Source organism: Drosophila guanche, unplaced genomic scaffold (genome assembly GCF_900245975.1).
Source record: "Drosophila guanche unplaced genomic scaffold, DGUA_6, whole genome shotgun sequence".
Classification (NCBI taxonomy): domain Eukaryota; kingdom Metazoa; phylum Arthropoda; class Insecta; order Diptera; family Drosophilidae; genus Drosophila; species Drosophila guanche.
The window spans coordinates 1,693,585-1,720,050 of record NW_022995744.1 but is presented as its reverse complement, the minus strand read 5'-3'; the positions used below and the strand labels follow the sequence as shown (position 1 = coordinate 1,720,050).

The 26,466-nt window shown below is 42.3% G+C and overlaps 3 protein-coding genes across 4 annotated transcripts; all 3 read left to right on the top strand.

Moving 5' to 3' along the window:
- The first annotated feature begins 2,524 nt into the window (after window positions 1-2,524).
- On the top strand, window positions 2,525-4,963 carry LOC117579572 (ADP-dependent glucokinase). The gene is made up of 4 exons (XM_034265499.1): window positions 2,525-3,127; window positions 3,185-3,349; window positions 3,404-4,130; window positions 4,199-4,963. The coding sequence occupies exons 1-4, from the start codon at window positions 2,772-2,774 to the stop codon at window positions 4,448-4,450; spliced, it is 1,500 nt and encodes a 499-aa protein (XP_034121390.1). The 5' UTR covers window positions 2,525-2,771; the 3' UTR covers window positions 4,451-4,963.
- A 128-nt stretch (window positions 4,964-5,091) lies between these two features.
- LOC117579571 (delta-1-pyrroline-5-carboxylate dehydrogenase, mitochondrial) lies at window positions 5,092-6,882 on the top strand. Its single transcript, XM_034265498.1, is given in 2 exon segments — window positions 5,092-5,445; window positions 5,447-6,882. Coding segments are annotated over 2 exon segments (1,578 nt in total). The 5' UTR covers window positions 5,092-5,233; the 3' UTR covers window positions 6,813-6,882.
- A 10,715-nt stretch (window positions 6,883-17,597) lies between these two features.
- Window positions 17,598-24,603, top strand: LOC117579229 (heat shock 70 kDa protein 4). 2 transcript variants are annotated; one of them, XM_034265008.1, is made up of 6 exons: window positions 17,598-17,856; window positions 18,961-19,912; window positions 19,981-20,517; window positions 22,660-22,755; window positions 23,500-23,700; window positions 23,767-24,603. In XM_034265008.1, the coding sequence occupies exons 1-6, from the start codon at window positions 17,750-17,752 to the stop codon at window positions 24,385-24,387; spliced, it is 2,514 nt and encodes an 837-aa protein (XP_034120899.1). In that variant the 5' UTR covers window positions 17,598-17,749; the 3' UTR covers window positions 24,388-24,603. The 2 variants fall into 2 exon arrangements, with proteins under 2 accessions (XP_034120899.1, XP_034120900.1); XM_034265009.1 differs by lacking the exon at window positions 22,660-22,755.
- The last annotated feature ends 1,863 nt before the right edge of the window (window positions 24,604-26,466 follow it).

Below are 26,466 nucleotides of genomic sequence, written 5' to 3'. Positions count from 1 at the left end.
CACCTTTGAGCTGGGTAGAAGCACTAAGCTGAAACACCAATACCAATACCGTCTATTAGAGCAACACGGGAGAGATTGCCAGCCTGCACTCAATGGAGAATCTCCAAGACCAGTATATCAGTGTTATTCCACGCCTACTTAAGAGTATGGCTGAATACCGCAGGAAAATAAGAAGGAGACAACAGGCCCTTCGTTGGCCGGTAGCAATGATCGGACTCCAAAAGAGTCCTGCTATGTGCAGCACCATCTGAAATAGGATGGGGGTCTGGTATGGATCGCGAGTGGTGTAGGAACATTTTAGTGAACATTTTGCTCATGTACCTCAGTTTAATTTGACCCTATAAAGAATATATATACTTAATGGGGTCGCAAATGTTTCCTTCTGTGTGTTACATGCATCCACTTTTGTGCACAAATATGATATACCCTATTTACTCTTCGAGTACCGGCTATAAAGATAAGGCCTATCCTATCTATCCAAATATTTATAGTTTGTTGTCAAAATATAATTTAGTATTAGCTGGAGAACCTCAAGATGGTACAGGTTAGCAAAATTTGAATTCAATGCAGGACACAATTTTTTTTTCACGGGCAAAATCATTTTGAATAAAGTCTTCATTATACATTCTGGCCAAATCTTCCGAAGCTTTTTTAAGCTCATTATCTGTTGTGGCTGCTATTTTTGAGCCTGATAGAAACTCTAAATCTTCAGAAATTTTATGCAGAGCTTCAAATCTCCATTGTAGGTTCTGAATGATTAGATTGTCTCTTCTTATTTTTCGTTTTCAACTCTCCGACGTACTTTCAATACCCAAAGAATTTGCTATGTTTGTCCTTTCTACAATATGTATAGGGTTACTCTGAAAAAAATAACCTTTTTTGTTTACTTTGTTAGGGAAGCTACGTATCTACATAATTTTTGTATTAAAGCCAATTGGTTCCATTCGTTGTGGTGATCTACAAACTCCGGGCATTGAAGAAGACTTGATTGATCCTAAAGTGATTCGGAACTTATTCGATTGCTTGTTTTTTAACACTGCGAATATGGTCAAATAAGGTCATTCAAATGCTAACTGACTAAAATGAAAGGAAAAGGATGCGGTGAAACCGAGACATTATCATTATTATCCAGAACCATGTTCTGGTTATGTGGGTTCTATATTATAAAAGGTTTAGATATCCTTTCTGATCATAATACAGAACCCACACAGCCAGAACATCGTTGTGAATTCTGGACAAATATGACCATTATGGACAAACATCAAAACTAAAATAGTTGAAAAAAATAAAGCAAGAAATGAATAATGGTATTTTAATATTTTGTCATCACATTAAATCATATTATCAACTGATACTAGTTTAAGCCAACATAGTCAAGAGATTTTACGTAAACTCCACAAAAGAATGCTTAAAACTGTAAAAAAAATAATATTTAAATGTTTGTTATACATATCTATGTTCGGAAAAAACTTAATAATCTTACAAACAACAACTTATATTTTACCGTACGTATTTTTAAGTTTAGCAAATTTACTTAAAACATTTCTGTACATTTGTTCACTTCTCTGACGAGGTCGACACATGCCAAAATTAAATGCCAAAACAAACTCATTTCCAAGTAATTATGCAGCGATATTTCTGTCTAATTAATTGAAAAGTAACTAATCTACATTATATGCATAACATTTCACTTTTACGTTTTTTATACTCGATTATCGTTTTTTCAATTTATAAGGAGATAAAATACATAATTATTGCATTTCTGTCCGCTTCATATCCACTCTGAAATAACACACTCCTCATGATTGTATACAAGATTTTAGGTTTTAACGGGTTTTCTTTTGTAAACAATCACAAAATAGTGTACCCAGAAAGCATGCACTTTGTCCACTTTGGTCATTCTGGGCAGCGCAGGGCGAAATCTGAAAGCATCTGAATACTGGGCCTTATGAAAAGTTGTTCCACAAAATCTTTCTAGAATACTAAACCATATACAAAAAATTCGAAATAAATTATTCAATCTCCGCGAACGTACTTTTATACATTTTGTCCCCGCGATACAGAAATTTTTGGACCAGACTTATCAGAAATTCTCTTATTATATTGCATCTAGTTTCGCTGAAATCTGAGTTTAGGTTTGGTAGCGGCAAAAACCACTGGCTTGGTTTGTCCCTTGCGATTCACATGCTTATTTTTAAAATAGTTATAGAGATGGTCCATGGGTGTATTATAATGTTAAAATATTTTTGAAAATCTGCTTGCAATGCGTACGAACGCCCTGTTCTGCGTCAGTGAATTGCCCATTAACTACTTTCACGTCTTTAAAAACTACGAACACTAACTTGGCGCTTTGAATCCTTCATCCTTGCGTCTTTTAGCAGCAAACTTAGACCACTATTTGGTCTCTGGTGTCATACGACCATAATTTTAAATTTTTTTCACGTATGTATTTCTACGGTATATTTAAAAATGAAAATCTATATTTCGGTATACGTCTGAAGGTCAGGCGGTATTTTTTATTAATAGTTCCGGTCACACACGTTCAACAGACACAAAATAAGATTTTTAAATATTTAATTTAAGCCATTATAGAACAAATAAACATCAGCTAACGGTGTGGAAAACTGCCTCAGCATCCACATACCCTGAATGCACTTGAAGGTCAAAGGGTATACGGAATCTATCAGATCCAAAGAAACGCCACAGGGCGGAAGGGCACAAGCCGGCAAACATTTTCGGTCAAACTTTTAAGAAGTTTTTGTGGCCGAAATATGACTGCGTTGCGGTACATGGGCTGGGTGACGGGCTTCTCGTTGTTTACGGCTCTTGTATCGATTATCTGGCAGGCGTTCCTGACGCTGAAGACTCTAAATAGGACCACAGTGCTGCTTACCGGTCTCCTGGCCATCGAGAGCAGCCTGAAGAGACCAACATACGAGCCTGCCCCAAAGGTAGCCATAGGGTACGGAGCCTGCACAGATTTGCAGATCAACGCCACGGAGTTCCTGAACAGGTTCTACAAGGGGCGGATCCCCAAAGTGACAACATCCGCCAGGGACGTCGTCAAAAACGAAGACGAGCTGCTTCAGTCTTTTGCCTATTACTTTCAAAACGGAGCGGCTGCGGAGTAAGTAGGAAATTTATTCGGATAGGGAGCACTTTACCTAAATCAACTTTCCTGTAGGCGAGTTATGGCCAATGGAACATTGTTTAAACAATTGATTGGATATGCCAAGGTGATGGACAAGGAGCGTATCCACTGGTACATGGGCGGCAATGCTCCGCTGATGGCTGTGCGATTTTTCATGGAGGGAGCCGAAGTCCTACTGGGCGCTCACATGTCCAAGAAGTATTTTTTTTCTCATCTGAAATAATCCTGTAGCTAATGTTTATTATCTCTCAGACTGCGCCCCCTGCTGCCCAAGGAGATTCGGCTGGCGGGCGAGGAGATCCCCGACGATGACATACATATAATACTGGAGTACATGGCGGGCGATACCTGGGGTCTATTGGTGGCACCACGTGCTAACCGCTATATACTGCACAGCGACAAGAACAATCCGCATATCAGGGCGGTGGAACAGATGACGAATGCCTTGAAGCTTTACCAACCCCAGTTGCTAGTGGTTAGTGGCCTGCAGATGATGGACATGTTCAGTTTTAACCCGGGCGAGCGAGAGAAGCGCCTGCAACAAGTGAAAATGCAGCTGACCAGCCAGCCCAGTGACACAAGGAATCATTTTGAGATGGCCTCCTATGTCGAGCTGAAGCTGCTGCAGGAGCTGCGTCACTTTGTCCTTCCGTATGTAGACTCTCTCGGTATGAATGAGCAGGAGCTTTCCAACCTGCAGCAGGTTCTCACCCATGACCGCACCACCCTGGCAACCGACTCCAATCCACGCATTGCCCACACACTCGATCAAATGCGACAAGTTTTCATCAACTTACTGGAGGATTTCAGCGTAGAGAGCCGTAGCGACCCCAAGCGACGCAAGATCTCGCGACTTCATGTGCACACACTAGCCTACCAGGCAATCCTGACCACCGCCGACTCTCAATGGAAAAACACGCGTGCTGCGGCGGCCAAGGCGGCTCTGACCGCTCATCGCTACGTCTGCAAATCACAGTTTGTAAGTTTGTGCCCATTCTGTTTCCCTCTAGATTCTCCTTTGAACTAAAACCTAATTTTCATCTTCAGATAAATCCGGAGTCCGTGCTCCAGGTGCTGGACGACAGTTTCGCCACATCCATGCAGGATAATGCGCCACGTATGCGAATCGGCGCTGCCAGTCCGGTTCCCTGCTGGAAGGAGTACATACAATATGGTCGCGATCTGCAGCGCATCAAGGTTGAGATCTGTGTGGCCCCCGTGCTGGTCTGTCGCGTGGCCAGGAAAACGGCCGGCGCAGGGGATAACATATCTGCCTCGGGCCTGGCAGCGCAGCTGTAATGTATAACCTTAAGCATATAAAAACGAAGACAGTGAAAACGATGGGACCGCAAGACTGCTTAGTATTTACCCAAACACTTAACCCCCAGACCCACGATGCATTCCCCCGTTGGATGGACTTAGATATAGTACTCGGCATATTTAGCACCTTAGTGACCTTAGAAACGCGTTACCTTCAAATCAATTTGACGAAATGCCCAAGAGAAAGGCACGGCACGAAAACAACGACAACCAATTTCGATAACATATCTAAAGTGAGTTCTGCAAAGGAAGGGAATACTTAAGGAGATATCTGTTTAGACTAGACTCGGTAGAGTCGTAAAGTACTTCTACTAATCCTTCTCCAACCCAAACCAACTCCACTCATCATCACCCACGTTAGTGGCATTCCTTATGTATAATGCTCCAATTCGGAGACAAACCCAACCTAGTCCTAAATTTGTGATTCTAAACTATTTGATATTGTGATCCATTCCTTCTTACAATTTGTTTCGCGCACTTGGTTTGAAGCCCTAAAACATGCACGCCATACCCACCCCAGTGCCTGAGCAACGCGCTTTCAGACCATAAGACACTTGTGAAAGGCTTTACTCGTGTTTGAAAATTTAACAGTCAATAGACTGGAGCACACAGTCTCAGTCAGTCTGAACTGCCTTTCCCACAACTGTCTTAAAATTGTGAAACGTACTGTGCACACACTATACACACACACATACGGATCTGGCGAATTTGTATTAAAAATTCCTGTTGAAAGGCATCAAGTTGAAATTGTAAGAGTTTAAAATGCTAAGGTTTGGTTTTTTTAGAGTCAACAGAGCTCCACTACGCCGTCGATTGGGCGCAGACGGGCTAAGTAGCGAAGTGATTAAGACTCTGGAGGAGGATAAAGTGAACGGTAGTCCAGACGCGGTGAACTCAAAGGACGGGGAGGCCAGGATGAACAGGAACCAGCAGTTGTTGATCAACCATGCCGCATTCCAGATAGACCGAAAACCCCTACACTATGGACAACCAGAGGCTATCCTGTCCCCACGAACTGAAGCGGACGGTGGCCCAGATATATTATGCGAACCGGTGCCAAATTGAGAGTGCGATCAGGGCGGCACTAAGGGCTCAGGGAACCTGGAGTCTTGTAACCGCGGCGGACCGTCTAACCATCTGGAGGCATGCTGCAGACATAATCGAGGCGGATGAATTCCGTATGCGGATGTATTTGATGCTGGCTCAGGGAAAGACAAGCGTCGACGCCGGCAAGGATATTTGGCGCCTTGTCACGTCGCTTAGAGCCAATGCCGACTACCTGAAGCGTTTGACGCAGCTGCGCTTAGACATCCAGGGCGAAGAGCGCGTGTTTCCCATGGATGGCTTTGTGGCTGCCATTGCGCCGTTCGAGTCGGTCGCCCTGTCCGCCAGTCTGGCTCTGTGTCCCATGCTCATGGGCAACACAGTTTTGTGGAACCCTACCCTTGAAGTGGCCCCCATAAGCTACCTCGTCTACCTGGCCTTCAAGAAGGCTGGTCTGCCAAAGGGCGTGCTGAACTTTGTGCCATCCAATAGAAGACTTTTCCTAGATACCATCACGGATGCCGAGCACTTTGCCGGAGTCAATTGCCACGGCAGCGCCCAAGACCATCGTTATATCCACAAGCTGGTGAACGATAAGATGCAGCGGTACATCTGCTTCCCTCGCCTGGTGGTCAAATGTGCCAGCCAGAACTTTCACTTTGTTCATAGCAGTGCCAAGATAGAGGACGTCTGCTCGGCCACCGTGGAAGCAGCATTCAACTATGCCGGACAGTACTCCAATTCATTGGCCCGCATGTATGTGCCATCCTCCATGTGGACCGAGCTGCGGGAACAGCTAATCGAAGCAGTGAAACGACTTACAGTCGGTGATCCCACCCAGGAGGAGACCAAGATGGGGCCCGTCATTAACCGGGCAGCCTACGAGCGCTTGAGGAAACTAATGGAGTCCAACAAGGAAGCGGAGTTTTTGTGCGGTGGCACCTGCAACGATAACTTTGGCTATTTTGTCGAGCCGACGATTTTGCGGACCATGAACCCGCTGGATCCCCTACTGAGCGAACCCCTTTCGGGGCCGTTGCTTCCAATATTTGTCTATGCCGATGACTCGTTGGCGGATGCACTCAACCTGGCCACCCACCAGTCCAAGTACGCTCTGTCCGGCTCAGTGTTTGCCGCTCGGGGTGAGGTGATCTCGCTTTGTTTGAACCAACTCCGAATGGCGGCCAGTAATTTGTATGTAAGTGAGAGTTGCACTGGCAGCTCGGTTGGCATAACGCCTCTTGGCGGCAACCGCCTGTCGGGATCGATTGCTAAGTCTGGCTCTGCCAACTTCTAGAGGAGACGGTGGACCATCCCGAGGCGTCATCTACAGGATGGGAAGTTGCATGCATATATAAGCTTTTGATGAAGTTAATCAATTCTCATAAAGCAGCTCTTTTCGTTTTCATATTTCCTTTAAGGAGTTGATTCTTTTTAGAATCTTCAAAACTTCCGAAGAGGGAATATTATTGGCAATTCAAGATAATGTATTTCATTTCATGTACAAAGTGTTTGAAATTTCTATGTAAATTAAATCAATCTATTAAATTAGTTTTTTTATCTCGAACAGTTTTTAATTTGACCGTTTTTCCCTGCCTGGTTTGGCTATCGTTTCATTCTGTTCATTTATATCTATCCTTTTATCGCAGGGCTCGGCACCCATACAATAACCGAGCCGTTTTTGCGTTTGTATGTAAAGACGCACGCAAAACGGAACCCCGAAATATATTGGTATTGGTACGAATCACTTTAACTAGCGTGTACGTGAGCGGCAGCGCCGCGTCAGAGCCGTGTCCTATGCACATTGATAATAGATAAGGCCATGTCGCCCAAAAGCGATTGTGTAAAGAGGTCCACTAGTTTTACTCTATTTACTATGAACAGTGGCTCCATCGCATAATCGGACAGCAGTTTCCTGTGTACGAATGTGCTCAAAATGTATATGGAAATGCGTTAAACAAACCGTTTTTTCACTTTTTATTCAACTTTATAGTATTACCTATCCAAATCCAAATAAACAAAAAGTCATACTTTTTAGTGAGAACAGTTAGTTTTAATCGAAAAACCAAAAACCAAACAGTCATGTCTTAAGACTCAACGCATAATCGGACGGGATAAAAATGCCAAGAAAAATCGCGTTTTTTTTTCTAAAAATCCAAGTGTATTTAAAAAATGAGCCAAAAGGGCATTCGATAATAAAAAAGATTTCTCAAAACAAACAAAACAGTGGTTAGTGATAAGCAATAACAAAGTGTTGTTATCATGAACGACGACGAAGACGACACAACGGTTTAGAACTGGCAGAGAGTAAAACCGAAGCCAAAGGCTTCTCCGATTCTACTAAAGTAAAAATCGCTCTGGACTTAGCACCCAGCACCAGCTCCAATCAATATGCCCTCCTAAGCGACAGCACGCCAAATAACGGAAATGAAGATGAAAACGAAGCACTGGGCATGATAACTGAAGATAACTTAACTGAATCTGCCAAGCCGCCACCTATATTCTTATCTGAAGTCAGTGATATAAAAGGAATGCTAGTTTACCTCGAGACTACAATTAAAAAAGAGCTTTTCTTTTATAAAGTACAACGCGATGATCATGTGAGAGGTATGGTAAAGTCTATTGAAGAATACAGGAAACTTGTTAAAACTCTTACTAAAGATTCTGTCAAATTTTACACATACCAACTTAAACATGAGAGGGCATTCAGAGTTGTTATTAAGAATTTGCACTTCTCAACGGATATCGACTTAATCAAACAAGATGTGGAGTCCAAAGGTCACGCTGTTAGAAACATTAGTAATATTAAAAGTCGTGTAACCAAAGAGCCATTGAATTTGTTCTACTTAGACATTGAGCCCAACAATAAGAACTTAGATATATACAAAGTTAAACTCATTGGTAACGCAGTTGTTAATATAGAACCACCCCGTAAAACTAAAGAAATCGTTCAGTGTTATCGTTGCCAGGAATTTGGACACACAAAGTCATATTGTGCCAAAACTCACAGATGTGTGAAATGCTCTCTTAACCATCCCAGCAACGTTTGCCCAAAAGATAAAGAGCAACCAGCAAAATGTGCCAACTGCAACGAAGATCATGCTGATCATCATCATTTACAAAGGGTGTAAAGTCTATCAGGATCTTATATCAAAAAAAATAGTAAGCGGACGCAACCACCAGAGAAACACCAAAGATGACAATACATACATATCAATCATTTGCTCCGTTTAATAATTCGACCCAACAACCCAAAGATTACCAATCATACGCTCAAGTTGCTGCAGGAAATAGTAACTCGAACAAGTCTCTAGAAAGAATAGAACAGCTTCTAGAAAAACAATCTCAACTTACCAATAATTTACTTAACATGATAATGTTACTTGTAAATAAGCTATGCAAATAAATCTAAACTTAGGAATATGGAATGCCAATGGGCTTTCCAACCATGTAAATGAAATAGCTTTATTTTTAAAAACGAATGCCATTGACGTCATGCTTATTTCAGAAACACACTTCACTAGCAAATCTTTTTTTAAAGTTACTGGATACGACACAGTAAGAGCTGACCATCCATCAGATAGAGCTCATGGAGGTGCTGCAATTCTTGTCAAGCAGGGCCTTAAATTTCAAATCATGGACAGTACTAGGGAAAACGCTATGCAAGCTGCCACAATTCAGATAAAATGTATGCACGCAGATGTATCAATAACAGCGATTTATCTCCCACCAAGATTCACAATAAAAGAACTCGATTTTAAAAACTTTTTCCAAGGACTGGGAACAAAGTTTATCGTGGGAGGCGACTTCAATGCCAAACATCCATGGTGGGGATCCAGATTAACTAACCCGAAGGGATCGGAGTTATACAAATGCATACGAAACAATAACATAACGACTTTGTCAACTGGTGTGCCCACATACTGGCCAACTGATAGTCGAAAAATTCCAGATTTGATTGATTTCATAGTATTCTCTGGAATCCCACAATCACACATGCGAGTAATGGAGAGCTTTGACCTTAACTCAGATCATTCTCCAATAATAGCAACTTACAGCACAATAGCCCATATGTTGGAAAAGCCCTATAAAGTAATAACAGCCTCTACAGACATTAACGCATTTAAAAGCCATTTAGATTCAGCTATAAGCCTGGACATTCCGTTAAAAACAGGAGAGGAGATAGACTATGCTGTGGAGCTTTTCACAAATACAATTCATAATGCGAGCTACAGAAACACGAATCATGCTCTTAATCATCAACAACCAAACCAATTGAACCTTTCAACCGATCTTCGACAAAAAATACAAAATAAAAGGAATCTGCGAAAACGCTGGCAAGAAACTCACTACCCTGCTGACAAAAGATTATACAACAAGGCTGCATCTGAGCTTAGACAACTGCTGTCGAACTTACGNAGAGCTTTGACCTTAACACAGATCATTCTCCAATAATAGCAACTTACAGCACAATAGCCCATATGTTGGAAAAGCCCTATAAAGTAATAACAGCCTCTACAGACATTAACGCATTTAAAAGCCATTTAGATTCAGCTATAAGCCTGGACATTCCGTTAAAAACAGGAGAGGAGATAGACTATGCTGTGGAGCTTTTCACAAATACAATTCATAATGCGAGCTACAGAAACACGAATCATGCTCTTAATCATCAACAACCAAACCAATTGAACCTTTCAACCGATCTTCGACAAAAAATACAAAATAAAAGGAATCTGCGAAAACGCTGGCAAGAAACTCACTACCCTGCTGACAAAAGATTATACAACAAGGCTGCATCTGAGCTTAGACAACTGCTGTCGAACTTACGCAATGAATCTCTAGCTGCGTATCTGAGAAACTTAGACCCTAATTCAAGCAACAATGAATACAACCTATGGAGGGCGACTAAATACCTAAAGAAACCAGCTAAAAGAAACATAAATATTCGCAAAAACAACGGAACTTGGTGTAGGTCTAATAATGAACAAGCGGAAGCATTTGCACAACATCTGCACTCTGTGTTTCAGCCAAACGATATAAATAATTATACAACAGAGACTGAAGTAGAAAAATTCCTTGAGTCACCCTGCCAAATGAGCTTGCCTATTAAAAGCATTAAGTATGAAGAAGTTGTGACAGAAATCAAATGCTTGAACAATAAAAAATCACCAGGCCCTGATAAAATAGACGGTATCACCCTAAAAAGTTTACCACCAAAATGCATTCGGTTTTGTCACTCTTATATATAACGCGATTCTCAGACTAGACCACTTTCCAAGTCAATGGAAATGTGCAGAGATCGTTATGATCCTAAAACCAAACAAAATAGAAACGGAATTGACATCATACCGTCCCATTAGTCTGTTGACAATTTTCTCGAAAGTGTTTGAAAAAATACTATTGAAGAGAATGTTGCCAATTTTGGACGAACTTTCCATCATTCCTGAATACCAATTCGGATTCAGGAGGGGTCATGGGACCCCCGAGCAATGTCACAGGGTTATTAATGATATAGTTTCGGCATTTGAAAACCAAAAATACTGCACTGCTGCATTTCTTGATATTCAACAAGCGTTCGATCGAGTCTGGCACAAAGGTTTGTTGTACAAGATAAAGAAATGGCTACCTGCTCCGTACTATTTATTAATCAAATCATATCTGGCTAGAAGATGCTTTTACGTGCAGCAGAAAACCGATAGTTCATCACTACTTCTCATCAACTCAGGCGTCCCACAAAGAAGCGTATTGGGACCAATTCTCTACACCCTATATGCGGCCGACATGCCAGTTACAAACAACTGCACTGTTGCAACATATGCTGATGATACGGCCGTTTTAGCCACAAGCACATCAATAAATGAAGCTTCCGAACTCCTGAAGAGTGAGCTAAGCCTAATTGAAGACTGGTTCCTTCGATGGAAAATTAGAATAAACTCCCTGAAATCCGTCCAAATAACGTTTTCATTAAGACCAGGTAACTGCCCAAATGTTACACTTAACGGCTCACCAATTGCACAAAGTACCTGTGTGAAGTATCTCGGCTTGCATCTCGACCGCAGATTAACATGGAAAAACCACATTAAAGCAAAATGTCAACAACTTAGACTTAAAACACTAAAAATGTCCTGGCTGATAAGTCGAAAATCAGAAACCACTTTGGAAAACAAAATTCGCCTCTACAAATCCATACTGAAGCCTGTTTGGACCTACGCTATACAGCTTTGGGGAACTGCTAGCAACTCAAATATTGAGATACTTCAGCGTTACCAATCAAAAACTTTGCGACACATTGCAAATGCAAATATTCACAAAGATTTTAATATTCTAACCATTAAAGAAAAAAATAAAAAAACTAGTAAGAAATACATCGACAGACTCCACAACCACGAAAATAATTTAGCCTTAAGTCTATTAGACAATAGCTTAACAGTAAAAAGACTGAAAAGATTCCACATTTTAGATCTCCCCGATAGATAAATCCAACAAACAGAAAAGATGTTATATATAATAGCAGGGATCATTTGGAAAACTGATATTTCTGTTAATTTAATATTAATTATACAATTTACTTATTGTTTAAACAAACAGATTGTAAACATAAAGAGAGAGAGAGAGAGAAAAAAAAATGTATTTAGTAGTATCCTCTGCGTTTAACGCTGGCAAACTCGGCATACTCTCTCTCCCATTCTTCTGTCAGTATTCGGTGTATCTCACGTATTGCATCTTTAAGATTCCATTTAACGACTGTATATTTTCCCAGTCGGTGGGCTTCTTTGGCTGCTGAGTCAGTCTACTGCCGTGTTCTGAAGGATTTTGGCGTGGCCGGGTTTGAAACGGATTTCTACCTTCTTTAGGTATTGGGCTTGACGGATCGTCTCCCTGATTTTATAAGCGTTAAATTATCCTGAATACTCCTTGCCAGTATTATAGCCCCGTTTCTGCTGTCCGTTAGGATGGCGATACGAGAAAACCCGCGCGAAATAGCATGGTCCAAGGCTTTTTCAATTGCAAGCAACTCGGCGGACAGAGATGACAAGGTTTTGTGCGTGTAAAAGCTATCTATGAAACCTGAGCTGTCGTGTAGGAAAGCTGCGCTAGAGTGTCTGTTAGCTACTGATCCATCAGTGTAGGAGGTCTCGAAGCCTTGTCAGGAGTGCCCTTTTTCCTTATGGAGAACTAATATTCCCTTGGCTAACTCATTTGCCGCTAGGAATCTCATTCTGTATTCCGGGGGAAGTTTTCCTGCCATGTCGTAAATAATCGGGATTGGGGTGCAAATGATTAAGCCTAGTGACTTTCTGAGGTGGTGGTTACAATGAGATTTGATTTTGGCTAGAGCGGATTTGGACAAGTTGCTGAAAGACAAGCAAGCGTATTCTAGTCTACTTCTGACAAAGGCCTTGTAAACTATGAGCCCTCTCTTTGGGCTGATACCGTAATGGCACCCACTGAATAGTCTTAGAAACGCACAGGTTCTGTTTGACTCCAAAATGGGCTGCTGGATGTGCACTGCGGCTGAGTTGTTCGCTGAAATTGTTCTGCCTAGATATTTGATCTTGATCTTGATTGATATCTGATCTACTTGCCTAATCTCGACTCCTTGGTGCACAATGTTCAGCTCGGTTCTTCGGATGCTGAAGTGAATCACTTTGGATTTGGCTGGGTTGAAAGCAAGGTTAAGCCTGTTGCATTTTGCCTCAAAGCTGTCTATTTTGCCTACCAGCATACGGTTGTGGAAGCAAAGAATAAAAAATAATAAAGAACTGAAACAGTAAGCAATTGCCATCGTTTATCTCGTGCAGTTCTGCGGTGTACAAATTGAACAGAGTTGGACTGAGACAGCTGCTCTGACTAACTCCCCTGTTCACCTCAACCTCACTCTTGCACTTGATGAGCAGACGCCTGCTCAGGAATCTGTCAATCCAGGCAGTGTGATTCGGGTCGCACTGCATGACATTCATCTTCTGCTCTAGCGTGTCCACTCTTACGCAATCAAAGGCCCTTTGTAGGTCAAGACAGGCCGCCACGACCTGATTCCCTGATCAACGATTAGGTCGTTGATGCAGAGCGTTGGTGTTGCTGTTGCTAATTTTGGATTTAAGGGCTCGCAAGTCAATTCTACCGTTCCTGTGATTGGAAAAGGTGAGGTCAAGAACTGAGAACTGGGAAGGGTTCCTGGATAAAGTTGGAGAGCCGTCGTCAAGACAGATAAAACCCGACTTACGGGTAGCATTCCCTTGCGGTCACTGGAAGAGTTTTCCCCAGATAGAAGACTTGGCGTTGAAATCTCCTCCCACGACTGAAGAGTAGTCTAGGGACTCCGCAAGCTCGAACATCTTTTTAATGCCCGATTTGAATTGGGAAAGTGTCATTGAAGGCGCAGCGTAGGCGCTAAGAATGTTGAGGTTGTGTTTGAGGTTCAAGGTCTTAATACCTACGATCTCTAAATCACTGTCTATTTTCAGAAAGCTAAATTTAATTTTCTTTCTAATATAGATTCGTACTCCGCCGTAGCCATCTTCTCTGGGCTTGCCGATGAAGTTATAATCTAAGATACTGCAGTCCGCATTATTTACAACCCAGATCTCCGAAATAATTGCAATGTCTATTTCTCTGTTCATTAGAAACATATTGAGGAGCTCTTTGTTGTTGCTGTAAGTCAGACTTTGAATGTTTATGTTGTTTCGATATCCCGCTTCCATCCCTTGCACAATTTGCAAACGGTTGAGTTCAGAATTGGAGGTGTTAACAGGAGGTGTTCCATCAGGAACGCTGTAAGCATGGATCCCAGTGCGTTAAGCTTTCCCTGGGCCACAGATGAAACCACGGGCGATGTTCTCACAAATTTCTCACTCAATTGAGGGCTATCTGCGTTGATCGCGTTCCTCCATTCTGCCATGTTGGCAGCTGCCTTAGCCGACTCCAAATTGCGGGCTGCCACTCTTTTGGCTTTGGCCACCTCCGCGCACGAATCAACCGAGTGAATTTCCCTAGCCGCCTCTGTGCTGTTGTTCTGGAGTTCGGGATGGGTGACATTTTTCCAAGTGGGTCGGGGAAGTTCCCCTGGGTCACCAAGGTTGGGAGAAGATCTACCAAAGAGTGTCGGATACCTAGCCTTGACCTCCGCCCGTGATATGTTTTCCAGAGTCATGCTTTTTATACTCGGTACTCGAAGAGTAAATGTATGTAACACACAGAAGGAAACGTTTCCGACCCCATAAAGTACATACATATATTCTTGATCAGCATCAATAGACGAGTCGATAGAGCCATGTCTGTCTGTCCGTCCTGATGAGCGCCTAGTACTCTGAGACTTTAAGAGCTAGAGCCACCAAATTTTGCATCCAGACATCTGTATGTTCACACTGTTACAAGTGTATTTAAAAAATTAGCCACGCCCCTTCCGCCCCCGCAAAAGGGCGAAAACCTCCCAAATCTACAATTTTGAAGATAAAAGAAAACTAGGAACCATTCTCTAGGGAATGACCATATCTATCAGATCACCAAATTGGGATCCGATTGGATCATTATTATAGCCACAATGAAGAAATTAATTAGCAGTGGCTAAACCCACCCTGTCCGGCAGATATTGTTGTTCTTTTCGCATTCTCTCATTCACACTCTGCTTCTGCTTCACTCGGCCCCTGCCCATAAAGAATCTATATAAGGAGGTGTCGTCGGAAAAAATTATGGAAACGTGCGAGTGAAAAGTGCGAGTGAAAGGGCTCTCGCTGTAAGTGTGAGGGCAACGACAATGGAGTGTGCTGATTAATCATTTCAAGGCAATGTGACATAATAATTGTTTCATAATTTAATTTGTAATAGTTTGCTACATAATAGTAGTCTGTGTTTTGTGATATAAACATTTTGAAAAAATTTGAAAACAAATTTTGTCCGCAACCAACCTTTCGCGTTGACAAGCAAACGAGCACTGAGAATTGGAAAAGCAGCGAGTAACTCTGCAACCGACGAGGCCTCCTTATATAGTTGCTTTATGCCCCTGCCTCTGCCGACTTTTAACCCACCCCGTCCCGCAGCTTATATTTGTTTTTTTTGTGTGCGGGCGCTGCCTCTGCCGCGAGTCTTCAGTGTGTGGGTCCAGGGAGGGCTGCGAGCTAACGGAGCGTGTTGGTGTGAGTAGTGTTGTAGATGTATATGACAGATGAAGAAAAAATGTTAAATTTGACAAGACACCGCTAAGGTGCAAAAGTAGTACTGAATGCCTGGTATAAAAGTTGTGACGCATAAGAAGCGTCTCACACGTTCCTTCTCGTTTGAATTGCATTCGCTTTATCTCTAACCTCACATTGCGAAATCGTAGCCGCTTGGTTACCCTTGCAATTAACACAGCTTAACCCCGAGCATAGCGTGTCGCTACTGTGGTCCTGACCACATTTGAAACATCTCGCCCCCCTCTTGCAGTGCTGCGCCATATGGCCGAATCTAAAGCCCCTGAAGCATTGGCTAAACTGAACGAACGGTTTCACTACAACCTTGGAATACAGGAACTTGATTTCCTTGGGCAGCTGCTCCCCTCTAAACCAGAGTTTGACCCTGCCGGTGGGTACCCTTTCCCCCGAGGTTCTGTCTCGCCTAGAAGTATGTATTATTCCCTCTTTGGGGACGTCCGAAATGATCAGCTCCGCGAGCTGCTCCTCCGTGTGGTGGCCAGGGATCCCAAAGATTAGGCCCGCCTTTTGCACAAAGGGCCGCAAAATTCGAGGAGAGTACCCGTGAGCGGCGAAGGCACTGTTTTCAACAACCTTGTTAGCACTGTCAGCCGACCCACAGACAATCTTGCACCTCCCATATCCTATCCTCGCGACCTCCACTATACCGCCACATCCCAATTTGATCAATAGTTCGGATAGCTTGAACTGGTTAATAGCCTTTCTGGAATTATTATCGCTTAAATAGTCTATGTACACGACATAAGGGCCTTTGTGGCCTTCGTAGTATTTGTTTCCATTAGTATTTGCTTTTAATTCGATTGTCGTACTCACTGACGTCTGACAAACCTACCCATGAGACTTCTCTTCCTCACTCGTAGTCGTTTTCGTAGTTTTATTTTTTGATTCTTTCTCCTATGTGACCGTTTTCGTCGTCGTCACTGTAGTTTTTCCCGCCATTTTTACGCATGCCGCAAAAACAGGTCTGGCGTCTCCTTCTCTCTTTTTTGCGGGCTTCCACTAGGATGCTTGATCCTGTGGGGTAACCACAAGTGATCGGATTATTGCTTATTATAAGCTAATTTGGGCTCAATTTCATGAAATAAGCTAATTTTTTACTTCCGCTGTAAAAACTTTTACTAGGCTTTAAGGAGCTCATACCGTTTCCGTTGCTTTTTGAAATAAATATGACCAACTTAAGATATCAAAAATATCACAAAAATATCAATATATTGATATTTTGGCAAACAAAAAATAACGACATATTTTGTTTTGTTTTGTTATTATCGCTACAGCGAAATTGGTTGGTCGCAGACGATGAGTCCGCATTGACTAGGTACTTTATGTTGAATATCAGAAAATATTATAAATTATTATTATTATATTAGAAAAAAAATGTAACTAAAAATTTTTAAGTCAAAAAAGATTCAAACGAACACCAGAAATAGAATGCTCACGATATAAATATATTTTTCTTTTGAAAAAATATCGATATATTGATATATTTTTGACCACCATACCACGGTCACACTAATTCGAAACCCATTTCAGAAAAACGTGTGTTTGTAAAATTTTGGTAAAAGTGTTGACATATAATTAGCAAAAGCGTGCGTACCCCCATAGCCACCAAACACAGTCGATCAGTGTGAAAAAGTATTTGAAAAAAGATAAAACGGGAAACTTTCAATCGCTTAAATATATCTTTTTTAAGAGGTAGAGCAAGGGAGTACCGAAGGCCGGATACTAGAAATTTCGATTAACGAAGGAAAACCAAATCCATAATTGATGTGAAAAGTGTGCATCGAGTCGAACGTTCTGGATTTATTTGTCAACGAAAAAATATAAACTAAAACGACACGTGCTTGTTATATATTTTATCTAATACCTAGTTTTTCTGCGTATCTACTTTGCAGTATTGGCGTTTGCCCGAGCTGGAAAACAAAGAAAAATTAAGAGAGCGATCTGACCCGTACCGTTCAGCAGGAGAAAATCAAAATAAGTGAAAGAAATACGAGTAATATAAATAAATCAATTTAATCAAAAAGGGCCAGACGAAGGATACAAAATGTCTGTGATTGGCATCGATTTTGGCAACGAGAGCTGCTATGTTGCGGCGGCCAGGTCTGGCGGCATTGAAACACTGGCCAACGACTACAGTCTACGCGCAACGCCGTGAGTACCATAAACCAAATCATAATTATTAATGAGTTTACATTAAGTGCCACAATAGCCCAATTTATTGATAAGCTTTCCGTGCATAATCGTTCGACTTTCAGCCTTTGAGGTTAGGTAGCATTTGTAAGTCATGCCTCTCTATCCGAGTGAGTGTGTATGAGTGTTCGTGTGTATGAGCGCGCCTAGAAATTTCCATGGTTGTTATTGGTAACGCTAATACAGAAAACATACTCTTGTATAGGCATATGTACATGTGACACATATATGTGCAAGCACACACATATGTATGTATTTATTTGTGCAATTGTGACAGATTGTGCAGGCCTAAATTTGGCTGGCTGCACTTCCATAAAAAGTTTTGCAAATTGCAATTTTAATGAGGAGCAAGCGCTGTCACAACGGAGAGGCACTCTAATTTATTGCCCTGCCTAAACATGTTTGTATGTCCATATGTAAATGCATGTAGATGCTCTTAGATATGTGTTTTTAATTTAAATGTGATTGCGTGGGCCCAATTTCCACTCTTCTGTACTTATTTGAGTTTGCTTTTTTGGCACACACACAACGCAATGCATGCGTCATGCGGTCAAGAAAGGCAGCATCAAAGGTGTGATTCGCAGAGAACGAGCCCCGCCAGCCAGCAGCAGCTGTTGTGAGAGCTGTGGTACAATAAGAAAAAGAAAAAGAGAGAGAGAGCGAGAGAAAAAACGTGTACAAAGATGTCAAAAATAAACTCAAAGCCGGCAAACACGGACAGCACACTAACGAATTTATACAGTGGAGCCCAAACGTGTATGCACAAGGAACATGTATGTGGTTGGTTGTTTAGGGGAGGGATATAGTTTCTAGAACTTTCACCAGGCTTTTTCCACCGTACAAAAAGGGTGACCATGGCTAACAATTCTCAAGAGAAATGAATACAATATTGATTAATTGAACTTAGAACTTATTAACTTGTTCCGACTGTACTTGTAGTCGCATCTTGGCAAACACACGCACACACAGACTTAAATAAATCGAAAGTTCGTTTTGCTTTGATTTTAACCATATATGACTTGTTGACTTGAACTAATCAGAACCGTTTTACCTCCCATCCGACAGCTCCGTTGTGGCCTTCGATGGAAAGAAGCGAATCATTGGCGTAGCCGCCAAAAATCAACAGGTGACAAATATGAAAAACACAGTCAGCGGCTTCAAGCGTCTACTCGGGCGCAAATTCAACGATCCACATGTACAACACGAACTCACGAGCATTCCAGCGCGCGTGGAGGCGCGCGGCGATGGCAGCATCGGCTTCAAGGTCAACTACTTGGAGGAGGATCAGCACTTCAGTCCCGAGCAGCTGACGGCCATGCTCTTCACCAAGCTGAAGGAGACCTCGGCGGCCGCGATGCAGACACAGGTGAACGACTGTGTCATCGCCTGCCCAATCTTCTTTACTAACGCCGAGCGGCGGGCCTTGCTGGATGCTGCTCAGATTGCTGGACTGAACGTGTTGCGTCTGTTGAATGAGACGACGGCCACCGCTCTAGCCTACGGGTTCTACAAGAACGATCTGTTCGAGGAAAAGCCAAAGAACGTCATATTCATTGACTTTGGGCACTCGGCACTGCAGGTCAGTGCCTGTTCGTTCACCAAGGGCAAGCTAAAGATGCTGGCCAGCACCTGGGACCAGATCGGTGGACGAGACTTCGACCTGGCCGTGGCCGAGTTCTTTGCTAAGGAGTTCCAGGAGCGCTATAAGATTAATGCCAAGACCAATGCCCGAGCGAATCTCCGCCTGCTGACGGAGATCGAGAAGCTGAAGAAGCAGATGTCCGCAAATAGCACTAAATTGCCCTTGAACATTGAATGCTTCTTGGAGGACATCGACGTTTCCTCGTCCATGCAGCGCTCCCAAATGGAGGAGCTCTGCGCTCCCGTTTTGCAGCGTGTCGAACAGACCTTCAAGCGTCTGCTGGCAGAATCGAAGCTGCAGCTCGATGATATTCACTCTGTGGAGATTGTTGGCGGCAGCTCTCGCATTCCATCCGTCAAGCAGCTTATCGAGCAGGTGATTTATTCCTGACCCCCTCCTGAATCTGTATCAGTCTGACCATTGTTTTTGCTTCTTCGTTGCAGGTGTTCAACAAGCCGGCCAGCACCACCTTGAACCAGGACGAGGCCGTGTCGCGTGGAGCCGCTCTCCAGTGCGCCATCATGTCGCCAGCTGTGCGTGTCCGTGAGTTTGGTGTGACCGACATACAGAACTATGCCGTGAAGGTCCTGTGGGACAGCGAGGGCTCGGCCGGACCGGGAGAGATTGAGATCTTTCCACAGTTCCATGCGTCGCCATTCAGCCGCCTGCTGACCATCAACCGCAAGGGACCCTTCAATGTGTCGATTGTTTATGGGCAGCAGGTCCCCTATCCCGATCAGACAATAGGTGTATGGAAGGTCAAAGATGTGAAGCCTAACGAGCGCGGCGAGGGTCAGGAGGTCAAGCTCAAGGTGCGCATCAACAACAACGGCATTGTGCTGATCTCTTCGGCCACTCTGGTGGAGAAGAAAGAAGCGGAAGAGGCTGCCGCCGCAGAGCAGGCTGCCAGCGAAGAGAAATCCAGCGAACAGGCCGGAGGAGCCAGCAACTCGGGCGAGTCCGCAGACGGCCAGCAGGAGGTAAGTCTGCCATCTAACTCCTGAGTTCGCCTGCTCATAGTCATCATTTACTTCTGTTGTGGCTAGGAGTTGTTTTGCGTTTCCGTTTTAGTTTTTCTCCAACCTTCTCTGCATCTTGTCACTCGCCACTCAAACCGCTTCCTTTTGTATTTTTATATTTGTGCCAATAACGGTTGTATGTAATGCACAGAAGGAAACGTTTCCGACCCCATAAAGTACATACATATATTCTCGTTCAGCATCAATAGCCGAGTCGATAGAGCCATGTCTGTCTGTCCGTCCTGATGAGCGCCTAGTACTCTGAGACTTTAAGAGCTAGAGCCACTAAATTTTGCATCCAGACATCTGTATGTTCACACTGTTACAAGTGTATTTAAAAAATTAGCCACGCCCCTTCCGCCCCCGCAAAAGGGCGAAAACCTCCCAAATCTACAATTTTGAAGATAAAAGAAAACTAGGAACCATTCTCTAGGGAATGACCATATATATCAGATCACCAAATTGGGATCCGATTGGATCATTATTATAGCCACAATGAAGAAATGAATTTGCAGTGGCTAAATCCACCCAGTCCCGCAGCTTACATTTATTGTTTGCACATTCTCTCATTCACACTCTGCTTATGCATTATGCGGCGTCTGCCGTCCCTCTGCCTCTGCTGATTTTTAACCCACCCCGTCCCGCAGCTTATATTTGTTTTTTGTGTGTCTACGGAAGGGGGGAGAGCTAACGGAGCGTGTTGGCGTGAGCAGTGTTGTAGATGTAGATGACAGATAAAGAAAAAATTGAAAATTTGACAAAACACCGCTAAGGTGCAGATGTATTACTGAGTGCCGGGTATAAAAGTTGTGACGCGTAAGAAGCGTCTCACACGTCCCTACTCGTTTTGGATCATTTTGTTTGCTGCAAGTTGTAGTTTTAGGGTTCAGTTTCAAAATGATGCAACTCATTTCATCAAATCGACATTTTAATTTTAAAGTTTCCACTCGAATTTTGCCAGCGTCTGCTCCGATTTATTTTTTCAGGCGTTCTTTTCTTTACTTTCTTTCAATTTTCATTTAGGTTTCTTTCATTTGCTCGGTCCTGTAAACCATCTCTATGTAGTTTTTCTTATTTTTATACCCGGTACTCAAAGAGTAAATAGGGCATAGAAAAGTGGATTTATGTAACGCACGGAAGGAAACGTTTGCGACAACATAAGGTATATACATATGTACATATGTATATTCTTGATCAGCATCATTATGAGTCGATATATGAGTCTGTCCGCTAAATCCACCAAATTGTTTGTGAAGACTCATGTGAAATCAAACTGTTACAAGTGTATTTCAAAATTTGGCCCCGCATCCTCCTGTCCCCGTAGCCATAAGGATCAGATTGGATCATTACTAAGTACTAAGCGTCTCACAAATGTCCCGACGTGTTTTTTTTGTTCCTCTCGAGAGCTGCAATAATATCGACGACAACATTGATTTATTTTATGCCGTTTTGAGAATCTTAATTTGATTTCTACATAAATCTTAACAGCAGACGGCTTTCAATTTTATTGCCAAGAATGTTTTAAAAGACTGACTTTGCGTTATTTATGCGTTCCAGCATGCTCCACTGTGTCCGTGCGAATATGAAGAAGGCTTAAAATGTTTATTGAGAACTCGTAGGGGTGGCTAAGCATCGGTCTTTTTTAGCTTTGAAAAAATAAGCGGATAATAGATTTTGCTTGAGCTCTTTAAAAGCTCCATCCCATGAATGCAAATAATGGATGGCTTGATAATGAAATATTTTTGTAGTTATTTTCTTAATCCTATTGATGTTGTTATCAGTGTTAATTGATTATTATTATTATTGTCGGTTTTTCATGGTTCCGTTAAACATATTCGACATTTATGGAATAAACTGAATATTACTTTACAACTGGACATTGAGAAGTCGAACCAATTGGTCTCTCGTTTCGTTAATTTTTTAAAGTTTGTAGACATACAAATTGGAATGAGTATGAGTATCTGATGTATATCAATCACCCATATTATATATACTATATACTATATAGAAGTATCTATCAATCACTCCAATATTTGATTTTGTTTGTTTGTTTTGGATATGTTTGGGAACGCGACCGCGCACGCGTTTTTTGCTCTCTCGTAGGCATATTATGAGAATGAGGATGATAATAATGCATCAACAGCCTCATCACCTGGCGGACAAGGGTGGGCACAGCGGGTCAAGGGCTGGTTTAGTTCGGTACGTTTTCCTAAAATTTACACAAATTTCAATTTAAAAACCCAAAAATAAATATAAAAAAACCACACACAAAACAATGTTACCAAAATAAGAATGTTATTTTCCCATATTTTGTGTGTCAAGAAATTGGAAACAACGAAAGTTACCGAAAACAACAATAGAAAAGAAATCTAAAGACGGCTTAGAGCTAAAGCACAAAAACATTTGAAATATTGATTGACTTGAAATTTTTTGTGTCCTTTATCCTCTGCCGCCGATAATGAAACGAATGAAAAAGACCGCTCATAAGCCGCCTACCCCGTGTGCTCCCAACTGAAAAATAAAAATAAAACTCTTAAATAGCTCTAAACATGCTTACACAATTTATCTGTTGCTTTAACATGCACCGAAGCGATTTACATACATACTCGTACCACTGATTGATTTTATTATTTGTTAATTCACCCAGAAATTCAGTCCAATCGATCCCCGAACCGAGTGTCATTTAAAACAAATATGCCATATAATACACCCCTCCCCATAAATACCCAAAGATTGCTTTGCTGCTCATATTGTAGGCCGTTGCTTGGAGCTGTTTTTTTCCTCTTCGCTTTATTGTTGATGTTTTCTTGTTGCTGCCGCGATTCGATTTCCTCTTTCTATTTGAACTTAAATTGAAAACTTGAACTTTCAACTTTCCGATTATATACAATCTATTGCAACGAATACAATTAGGATTCAATTTTATTTTCCCTTTGGTGTTAGGGGTCCGATAAGAAGAAGAAAGCCGGCAAGGCCACTGAGCTGCCTCTGGAGGTGTCCACACACGGCTTCAGCCCCGTGGATCTGAGCAACTACACACAGCAGGAGGCCAAAATGATTGGCAGCGACCAAAAAGAGACGGAGCGCATCGATGCCAGAAATGCATTGGAGGAGTTTGTCTACGACATGCGCAACAAGCTACAGGTATTTATTTGACTAGACATAGATATCATTATCAGCTCTGGACTAACATTTCGGTTTTGTATTCAGGGTGGATCCTTGGAGCGGTTTGTGCTGGAGTCGGAGCGCGAAGCAATTGTGTCGCAACTGAATGATCTCGAAAACTGGCTCTACGAGGATGGCGAGAACTGCGAACGTGAGACTTACGCCAACCGTTTGGAAGCACTGCATAAGAAAACGGATCCCATTAAGCAGCGGGCCAACGACTACGATCAATGTCCGGCCGTGTTTGAGGAGCTGAAGGGCAGCATTGCCATTGCACGCCTGGCTGTGGCAGAGTTTCGCAAGGGGCTGCCCAAATACGATCACCTGACGGAGACCGAGTTCATCAATGTTTCGGAGGCAGCGGAAAAGGCCCAAAAATGGCTGGATGTTAACCTGGCCAAGTTCACGCAGTCGCCACGCACCACAGACAGTCCAGTTCAGCTGTCGGCCGTTCGCTTTGAGGTGCAGTCTCTGAATGCCTGCGTCAGTTCGGTGGTCAACCGTGCGAAACCGAAGCCTGCTCCAGCCAAGACGGCGACACCGCCCAAGGATGCCGAAGCGAATGCCGAGCAGAACGGAGGCGAGCCCACTGGCAAGGCCGGAGAAAAGATGGACGTGGACAACAATGCACAGAGTGCGGCCGATCCCAACATGGATGTGGAGTGATGCGGGGGCCGCATCCGCCTGTGGTTGTCCGCCAATCAATAACGGTATTGGCTAACAATAATAAGTATAATAATAATACAAAAAAAAATAACTTAACGGTCAACATACGAAACATATATGAAAGAAAATTGTATATGCACGCGCTTCAGGACTAGCATACAAATCGGTAAAATACAAGCCACGAAAAATATACACAATCGAGAAAGCAAACAGAAACGGATAAAACAACCAAACCAACCAATGCAAATATTTAAGAACAATCTGATTGAATGCAGCTGCAGTTGTCATTAGAAGACCTAGAAGGAGCAGAAAGCAAACGGAACTGGACATGCTGCATTCTGTGTGGATATTGCAACACTAAAATTAACATAAAACAATTTCTAATCGACCATTTTTCATATATTTGAATAACAAAATCAACCAAGCGACATTAAATCAATGGAATTTAAATAATCAAATAAAACAATGATGATTCCAAATAAGAAAAATTATTATTCTTCACTTCCAAAGATATTAGTACCTCCTCTGCGGGATTTTGTATGTACGTAAGTATGCTTCCAAGGTGTGCGATAAATAGTCGGCATAGCAATAAGTTAAGTAGGTTATATTGTATTTGTGCTCGCAAGTGGATGTATGTAACTCACAGAAGGAAACGTTTCCGACTCCATAAAGTAGACATATATATTCTTGATCAGCATCAATAGCCGAGTCTATGTCTCAGTTACTATTAGAGCTAGAGCCACTTAATTTAGCCTCGACCCCTTCGGGGGGGCCGAAGAGTCAATAGAATATTTGTGCGAGTAACGGTTGTATGTAATGCACAGAAGGAAACGTTTCCGACCCCATAAAGTACATACATATATTCTTGTTCAGCATCAATAGCCGAGTCGATTGAGACACGTCTGTCTGCCCGTCCGGCTTGTTGAGCGCCTGGATCTCAGAGACTATAAATGCTAGAGCCACCAAATCTTGCATACTGACTTCTGAATTGGGCTCCGATTATTATAACTCATTATTATAGACAGAATGAAGAAATTAATTTGCAGTGGGTAAACCCCGTCCCGCAGCTTATATTTGTTTTTTGCACATGCTTTTATTCACACTAATTCGGGCTGTGGCTGCCTCTGCCGCGTCTCTGTCTCTACCGGGACTCTGCAGTGTGCGGCTCAAGCGAAGGGGGCGCGCAAAGCAGCGTGTTGGCGTGAGAAGTGACAGACGAAGAAAAAATGTAAAATTTGACAAAAATCCGCTAAGGTACAGATGTAGTACTGAGTACCGGGTATAAAAGTTATGACGCGTAAGAAGCGTCTCACACGTCCCTTCTCTTTTTTTTCTATGGCAGCTTTTTTTTTAAGTTTTTTAAAAGCTGAAAAAGTCGGTTAGGTTCGAAGCAGAATTAAAAGTTGGATTTGGTCGAGTAGTGTAATTATCCAATCTGTTCCTAATTGGTGACTCTAGCTCTTATAGTCTCTGTGACAAACAAGACGGACAGGCATATAGTCATGCCTATATCGACTCTGCTATTAATGCGGATCAAGTTTACTAAACTTTTTTTTGAAACCCACATTCAGAACTACATTGAGAACCCACTGTATTTACTCAGTTTTTCTATGGTCAGTTGTGGGTTATTCACGCGGATGTCGTCTTGCATCTCGCGGAAAGCTTTTTCATACCTAAACTATGGCTTAGAGAATATCTTGCCATTTCAATCACCGATCGTAATTTGTTAAATGTCGTCTGGTATAGGACAACAACTGGGCATCCAGAATTTAATCGTTTGTGCTTTTACGGAACGAAATATAGTAAACTCCATTTTCCATTGAGTTTGATAGTGTAGAATTATCATAGTATTTATAAAGTTTGTCCCTGTTTCCAAACATGGAAACCAAAAAACCAAATTCTCTTCAGAATTCATTCAGAATTACCAGTCTTAACGTAACCATCTGAAGCTTTCTCAGAAATCAGATGATAGAAATGTTTTATATTGGTAAGGTTAACACTTTAGCGTTGATTTTATATCCGAGCTTTTGTATTCGATTGTATTGTATTGTATACACACATTCTACATATGTAAATTTT